Source organism: Oncorhynchus mykiss, chromosome 17 (assembly GCF_013265735.2).
Source record: "Oncorhynchus mykiss isolate Arlee chromosome 17, USDA_OmykA_1.1, whole genome shotgun sequence".
NCBI lineage: Eukaryota > Metazoa > Chordata > Actinopteri > Salmoniformes > Salmonidae > Oncorhynchus > Oncorhynchus mykiss.
The window spans coordinates 78632735-78641458 of NC_048581.1; the positions used below are offsets into that span (position 1 = coordinate 78632735).

Sequence of the window (8724 nt, forward strand, 5' to 3'; positions counted from 1 at the left end):
GGGACTGGTGCACTTCACAAAATAGATGGCATCATGAGGGAGAAAAATTGTGGATAAATTGAAGCAACAGCTCAAGTTAAAGCTTGGTCGCAAATGTGTCTTCCAAATGGACAATGACCACAAGCATACTTTCAAAGTTGTGGCTAAAGGACAACAAAGTCAAGGTATTGGAGTGGCCATCACAAAGCCCTGACCTCAATCCCATAGACAATTTGTGGGCAGAACTGAAAAGCGTATGTGTGAGCAAGGAGGCCTACAAACCTGACTCAGTTACACCAGGTCTGTCAGGAGGAATGGGCCAAAATTCACCCAACTTATTGTGGGAAGCTTGTGGAAGGCTACCCAAAAGTTAAACAATTTAAAGGCAATGCTACAAAATACTAATAAAGCACTAAATAAACTTCAGTTAGTGCTAAATATGGCTGCTAGACACCCGACACGTTTGACCCAAGTTAAACAATTTAAAGGCAATGCTATCAAATACTAATTGAGTGTATGTAAACTTCTGACCCACTGGGAATGTGATGAAAGAAATAAAAGATGAAATAAATCATTCTCTCTACTATTATTCTGACATTTCATGTTCTTAAAATAAAGTGATGATCGTAAATGACCTAAAACAGAGATTTTCACTGGGATTAAATGTCAGGAATTGTGAAAAACGGAGTTTAAATGTTTTTGGCTATGATGCATGTAAACTTCCGACTTCAACTGTATATAGTACACAGTACATACATACACACACGTCAGCTCCGACAGATCCAGCTCAGGGAAGACCAGCTCATGAGCTCCATCAGCAGCAGATTTTAATTTAGAATGGAAAATTATTGTGTTTATGCAACACATGTTAGTGCATTGAATCACATTGAACTGAACCGCATTGATTCGTAATCTAATCAAACTGAAACCTATTGTTCCTGTATCGGAGCCAAATCAAATGTATTTATATAGCCCTTCGTACATCAGCTGATATCTCAGTGCTGTACAGAAACCCAACCTATAACCCCAAAACAGCAAGCAATGCAGGTGTAGAAGCACGGTGGCTAGGAAAAACTCCCTAGAAAGGCCAAAACCTAGGAAGAAACCTAGAGAGGAACCAGGCTATGTGGGGTGGCCAGTCCTCTTCTGGCTGTGCCAGGTGGAGATTATAACAGAACATGGCCAAGATGTTCAAATGTTCATAAATGACCAGCATGGTCAAATAATAATAATCACAGGCAGAACAGTTGAAACTGGAGCAGCAGCACGGCCAGGTGGACTGGGGACAGCAAGGAGTCATGTCAGGTAGTCCTGAGGCATGGTCCTAGGGCTCAGGTCCTCCGAGAGTGAGAAAGAAAGAGAATTAGAGAGAGCATACTTAAATTCACACAGGACACCGGATAAGACAGGAGAAGTACTCCAGATATAACAAACTGACCCTAGCCCCCCGACACAAACTACTGCAGCATAAATACTAGAGGCTGAGACAGGAGGGGTCTGGAGACACTGTGGCCCCATCCGATGACACCCCCGGAAAGGGCCAAACAGGAAGGATATAACCCCACCCACTTTGCCAAAGCACAGCCCCCACACCACTAGAGGGATATCGTCAACCACCAATTTACCATCCCGAGACTAGGCCGAATAGATCCCAGGCATCTAGATACATATCGAGTCTTCTTGGAAGGGAAAGATGCATATCCCTAGTGGGAAAACCACCTCTTCCTGTCTGAACCCAAGGCTACATGTGGGAGTGATGAAAATGACTAATGTGGGGGTTGACACAGTAATAGCATTACAGCTGACCCCCCCCCCCCCCCCTCTCACCCATGTCAATCTACAGTGCTGTAGAACATTAAGCCTTGGGGCATCCAGAGTCTGACGGATGCTTTAATCAACAACATACAGAGAAAATGGTGCAGTTACTAGAGACATCTCACAGAGGGCGCAAAGAGATGTGAATGTAAGAGTAGATTATTGACAATGACATTGATCGTCCTTCTCCCCCCACAGGATAAAAGGAAAGATACATGAGACCAATTTAACATATGAAGATTTCCCGACCTCCAAGTACATGGGGCCCCTGCAGTACACAATATGGAAGTCTCTATTTCAGGATATTTCACCAGGTATGCACCACCTATGGTTACCGTTAACCCTCACCCAATTAAACTGTGTAACAGCATGGGCTTCAACAGGAGCCTCTTATGAATTGTTAAATACTCCCAAATACCGCAACACGTCAATCAGTAATGATACAAATCGTTGTCTTCCACCATGGAAGGGTAGCATAGATTGAGTTTTAAATTGGGCTTGATGGAACAAGGAAATAATAGTAACCTTGGAACAGACTTACACAGTGGGAGCTAATCCTGCATTAAAATAGATGGAATGTTTGAGCTTTAGGAACTGCGTGATGAGAAAATGGTGGCTGGAGGGTTGAGATGCCCTTCTCTGCTAGGAGAGTTGATGATGAGCTATTCTCTCTCCTCTTCTCCCCCTCTCCTCATATTCTCTCTAAGCCCCCAGCCATCACTCACTCTTAGAGAAGGTTATTGAAAATAATGCACCAAGGAATATTTCACTCCTTCAATAGATTCACCATTTTGGCCTGTAGCTGGTGAGAAGGCAGGGTGGTTTCTTGGCCTCCCTTGACTGCCTGCCAAATGAAATAATTGGTTCCAATCCATCACCACTGGCTGCCACGGTGACGGCACAACGCCTTTCCATCCCATCAGATGATAGACTTATTACTCCCCTAAACTATCTCTTCTCTCAAACCTGTGCCTTTTTTTAATCTGTGTTCCCAATTAGAAAAATAGCATGTGTGTGTCTGACTGTGTGAGAGAGGGAGTATGAATGCATTTGTTTGTATGTGTCTAAGAGAGAGTGTCATTGTGTGGTAAAGACATTGTCCTGCCTGCTGGCTACTGGCCATGCCTCCTGTTTATACTGTAAGATGTAACTACCGAGGAACAAGGTTGCGATTTGGCAAATTCCCCTCTGTCTGTTTTATTCTAAACCACCTCTATGTATGGGAGTGAGTGAGGAGAACAAGCCGCCATTGTTCCTCTAGTTCAGTTTTCCATAATGACTGAACAAAAAAACTCAAGGTGGTGGAGCAGGCAGGGGTGGAGTGCTACAACCTCCGTAACCCACAGTTAACCCGCAATACTACATGTAGCTGGCAGCCTCCAGCCATGCCAGGCCAACACAGAGTTGTAGACTCATACTCTATAAGGTATATATATCTATAACGACTGCTTCCCACCACAGCTCTATTTCCATACCTTTGCATGACATGGAGTACAACATCAAACAGTGGAGGCCAGGGTACTTTGAATGTAGGGTAACATGGGGTAAGATGCCCATGCTTATAGTAACAAACTATAAAGGAAAATAAACGGCTACAGTTGACTTTAAAAAAAATAAATGATGAAATGTGTTTTTTAGGAAAGGGGCATTTTGCCCAGCTACCGGGGTAACAACCTTTTTCAATGGCGCCGCAGCTTTCTCCAGTGTCACTGGGTTTTCCAGTGTCAGTTTTTTTTTCTCCCTTTGCTTTCTTCCTTCTCTCTTAGTTTTTTGACTTGTCCTCCAGGACTATAGCCGACTCAGCCTTTCTTTGCCTAGGCCTGGCCTCCTGTATCCTTGGCCTGGGGGACAACCCCAAATGACCTTTGCTGCTGTTTGTTGTTGTAGAACTAGTACTTTAAACAAGTAAACAACTCATGAGTATTGGTTCAATAAACACTTATTTCTAATCACACTATATGCTACTTTCTATTTCCTAAAATGAGTGCTGACGTTCAGAGCAAGGTCACCGGAGACCTGTGGGTGCTGGGTAGGCTTTGTGGTGGTGGATGTGGCAGAGGTTGATGTTGTGGGATATGAATGGATAATTCTGTGTGCTGCTTCATGAAACCACAAAACCAGTCTATGCCTGCCAGTCTAACCCTGGCCCTTATTTTAACTTTTACCCCTAACCCTGCTAACTGGGGGTTAGCTAGCTATGCTAGCAGACATTGGCTTATGCCAACGAGCTGGTAAGCATTTATTTCACCTCAGACTTTCGGTTAGTGAGGTTGCTAGTTAGCTAACTGGGCTAGCCAGTGCCAAAATTACAGCTAGAAACAAATGATCAATCATAAAGGGGCGAGATGCCCATCTCCCAACATACTAACCTAACATATTACTACTTTACTCAAAAACAATCAATATTTTTTTATATTTTTATTTCACCTTTATTTAACCAGGTAGGCCAGTTGAGAACACCTTTATTTAACCAGGTAGGCTAGTTGAGAACAAGTTCTCATTTGCAACTGCGACCTGGCCAAGATAAAGCATAGCAGTGTGAACAGACAACACAGAGTTACACATGGAGTAAACAATTAACAAGTCAATAACACAGTAGAAAAAAAGGGGAGTCTATATACATTGTGTGCAAAAGGCATGAGGAGGTAGGCGAATAATTACAATTTTGCAGAATAACACTGGAGTGATAAATGATCAGATGTTTCTCTCGAAACAAGTGGATGATTTATCTTAAGGTTTCCCTTCATGTATATAAAAATAATAATAATCATTGGATCTAAATGACCCAAAAAATGTATGAAACAGGAAATTTGTAGTTGATCGAGACTAATGGCAGCCAGAGAAATTGTTGAGAAAAATCTGTCACATTTTGTGGTTTTTGTGAGAATTACAGGGGATTTTCAGTTTTTAGCATTGTCAGTGTGTGAACCAACAGTCCCAAACATGGCGGCTGTAAATACTTCTTCATGATTTCTTCATTACCTGAAATATGATAACAGTAGATGTAGGGTGTATTACAAGAGATTAGGCTACTCATGAGTCATCCCAACACCATTGACAGTCCCTTATTATGTTCCTGATAGGGTCCTTCAGCTGCATCAGCTCATTTTTGCTAGAGCAGAAACACCAGCTTGAAGCTAGTCAACCTATAGTGACCACTGCAGACAGAGACTGTGCCATTGACACAGCTCAGTTCCTCCCTCCAAACAGAATGTCCTTGGTCCTCTCCCATCCATCTGGTGTATCACTTTTTAAATATAATGTTTTGGAGATCAATTTGTATGCACTTGACGTCAGGACCCCTCTCCAGTTTAGGGACTGGCTGAAATGGGATGCCAGGATATTTTCACTGCCTCAGCATAGAACTCAGACAGTACAGTGTTGATAGTGAAAATGGAGTGCACCAAATGACACAGCAGTTCTGGAGCTAGTGTCTGTCAGAGAGGGAGTGTCCTCATAACACAGCAGTTCTGGAGCTAGTGTCTGTCAGAGAGGGAGTGTCCTCATAACACAGCAGTTATTTAGCTAGTGTCTGTCAGAGAGGGAGTGTCCTCATAACACAGCAGTTCTGGAGCTAGTGTCTGTCAGAGAGGGAGTGTCCCCATAACACAGCAGTTCTGGAGCTAGTGTCTGTCAGAGAGGGAGTGTCCCCATAACACAGCAGTTCTGGAGCTAGTGTCTGTCAGAGAGGGAGTGTCCTCATAACACAGCAGTTCTGGAGCTAGTGTCTGTCAGAGAGGGAGTGTCCCCATAGCACAGCAGTTCTGGAGCTAGTGTCTGTCAGAGAGGGAGTGTCCTCATAACATTTATACGTGTTTCTCTTGGCAAACAGTATTTCAAGAAGATGTCTTTATCTGTATCCTGTAACTGTCTTTATCTGGGCTAGCCCTGTCTGCTTGTCTCTGGTGTGTCTCCACATTAACCCTGTATCTCCATACATAATGTGTCCCTTCTCTCTCTCCGTAGTGCCAGCAGCTTTGACCTTAGACCCCGTCACAGCCCACCAGAGACTCATCCTATCAGATGACTGCACCATTGTAGCCTATGGTAACCTGCACCCCCAGCCGCTGCAGGACTCCCTGCGACGCTTCGACGTGGAGGTGTCTGTGCTGGGGGCCGAGGGCTTCGGCTCCGGGGTGCACTACTGGGAGGTGATGGTGTCAGAGAAGACCCAGTGGATGATCGGCGTGGCCAACGAGACGGTCAGCCGCAAGGGCAGCATCCAGATCCAGCCCAGCCGTGGCTTCTACTGCATTGTCATGCACGACGGCAACCAGTACAGCGCCTGCACCGAGCCCTGGACCCGCCTCAACGTCAAGAGCAAGCTGGAGAAGGTGGGCGTGTACCTGGACTACCCCAAGGGTCTGCTGGTGTTCTACAATGCTGATGACATGTCCTGGCTGTACACCTACAGGGAGAAGACTTTCCCGGCCAAGCTCTGCCCCTACTTCAGCCCCGGGCAGAGCCACGCCAACGGCAAGAATGTCCAGCCGCTGAGAATCAACACCGTGCGTCTATAAGAGCTACAGACAGTGTCACTAGACAGATCAGATCACTCACCTCAACCCTAACCTGACAATAGGATGATGATGATATAACTACGATCCTAAAGACAACTAGTTTTAAAATGAAGGAATATGAGAAAAAGAACAGGGTGAATGACTATGGAATGTTTTTCTGTCTGGTTTGCGGGTGACAGGAAGTTTGTCTCCTCTTTTTGCCTGTCGGTGTGGGTCCTCACTATTCTCACCTGGGAAAGACTATTGGAACGCTGCTCCAGCAGCATCGCTCCAACTGAGCCCTGGTTAGCTTCTTCACTGGTGTAAGGAGAGACTGTCTGCATAATGTCATCCCACAATGGTTTAGTGGGGGATCTCTGTGTGCTGTTGCTGTCTGAGGACCACCTTGCACAAGCCCAAGGGCTCTGACACCCCTATGGTCCTTTTTCTTTGGCATAGCAGTTGTGAGTGAACGCCCGTCGTGGTGGCAGTGAGTGCTGTTCCATGTCCCTCCATGTACCTGTACCCTTTACTGATGAAAATGATGTCGCAGCTCTTGATTATTTTCCCTCGGGTCACACGTGCACTTTTCCATCGTTGACAATGTCAGTCAGTCCAAGACGTGCTGGAACGGCAGAATCATGTTCCGTGTGGTCTAGTGATCGTCACTGTAGTAGTGTTTGCTGTCCTCACCGCTCCCTCCTTTCCCCAGCGAGTCTGTTTGGTTTATTCACCTCCAGCACGCTAGTGCTCTACTCCAGCTGTACCTGTGGTTATTTATTCATTTAGTGTTAACACTCGTACATTCCTGATTCCATCTCCCTGCCTCCTCCCTTCCATGACATCTCGTCATCGCATTGTAGGTGTCAGAGGTCAATATCAATAAATGAATCTTGACATCTGCTGATTTACACTTAGCCTATGGGGCAGAGACCACTTACGACTCGAGCAGCATGACGCTGCAATTAATGAGCTCTAGAATGTTTTTAATCAGTCATTCTGTCTCTTTCATTTTTTTCTTCAAATATGTTGAAACTAGTAAATGCTATGGATACAATGGTTTTTAATATATTTATAGATTGTCTAAATAGTTTAATGACTTTAAGGATATACAAATGGCCAAGGAGAACAATATTACAGTACATTATTATACTGCCCTGGTCTGTTGGTATTCTTTTAACATCCATTTAGTTCTATAAGGCTGTTGCAGCGTAAACAGAATACACTGATATGTTTTGAGGCTCAGTTCATGTTGGCTCCTGCCCCATATGCCTCAAGTGCCCTGATTTAAGGCCAGTCCTGTAGATTGTTAAGGGACGAGCTTTTGTATTATACAAAGTCCAGCACGGAGAGAGCCAGGGGGGTGAGTGCGTGTGTTTGTCTGTATGTTAGTAAATCAAATGTATTTATATAGCCCTTCGTACATCAGCTGATATCTCAAAGTGCTGTACAGTGTGTGTGCATGTTGGTGGAAAATGTATGTTCTGGCCTCGTCTGTGAGGTGATAAAATATCACATCTGTCCCCCCGCCTCGTGTGTTTGTTCACTTTGGGGCAGTTCACTACTTTGTTGGTATGTTCTGAAGAGTACAGTATGATGCAGAACCATATTTGAAGCAAGACTGCTGTCCTGTGATATGGACACCAAGCAGGAGATGATTATTGTGGGTTGGTGGTGGGTAACTGGTGGGGGTCATAATAATGACCATTTATATGAACACTTTTTAATGAGGATTGTGTCTTTTGGATGATGGCCGCTGTGCACCCATTGTTGTGCAAACATACTCTGGTGTGCATCTGCTGCTAGAGGTCCATAACAAATGTTTTCATGTACAATTAAAGACAGGTAAAACCAATGTCTCATTGACTTTGTCCTTTAGAAACACGCTGACACACATACTGGTACATTAACATGAAGCTCTAATACATTGTTGAGTCCTTTGACAATATGCAAGTGAAATGCTTACACAGAATGCCTAACAGAACTCCATTCGAGAGCAGCTACAAGATATCAGTATGAGAGAAGTTGCCTGTGCAAGCTTGTTAGCATACATTCTGTGTCAAGGTGCATATTTCAGCTGAGATGAACCAACTCCCAGCCCTGTGAAAGCCTCCCCGACACGGCAAGCCAGAGACTCACTTTGTTCACTGTTCCTCTCATTCACGTGCTGAGGCATTTCTCAACTAGATGAATAGAAATCTGCGAGTAACCCCGTGATGGATCACACTGTAATCTGAACATCATACAACCTCACCGCACGGAAGAGCCTTACTGTGTTGTCTGCCTTGAATTATCCCTCACGCACTGTCTCCCTGTCTGCTGTCTGTCCCCTGTATCTGGGGAGAACGCCTGGAGATCTCAGAATGCCTTCTAAAAAAAAAAGGGGGAGATTTGATTTATAATTTTTATGAAACTGTTTAAAGTGAATGTC

At 44.5% G+C, this 8724-nt stretch overlaps 1 protein-coding gene across 6 annotated transcripts in view; it reads left to right on the forward strand.

The window, feature by feature from the left end:
• The window catches only part of LOC110494629 (E3 ubiquitin-protein ligase TRIM62), a 43743-nt gene extending 35595 nt beyond the window's left edge, over positions 1–8148 (forward strand). For all 6 annotated transcript variants that reach the window (XM_036948245.1, XM_036948246.1, XM_036948248.1 and 3 more), the window contains exons 5-6: positions 1993–2108; positions 5761–8148. In XM_036948245.1, coding sequence (XP_036804140.1) covers positions 1993–2108; positions 5761–6314 — 670 coding nt within the window. In that variant the 3' untranslated portion in view covers positions 6315–8148. The remainder of the gene's footprint in view (positions 1–1992; positions 2109–5760) is intronic.
• Positions 8149–8724: the final 576 nt, after the last annotated feature.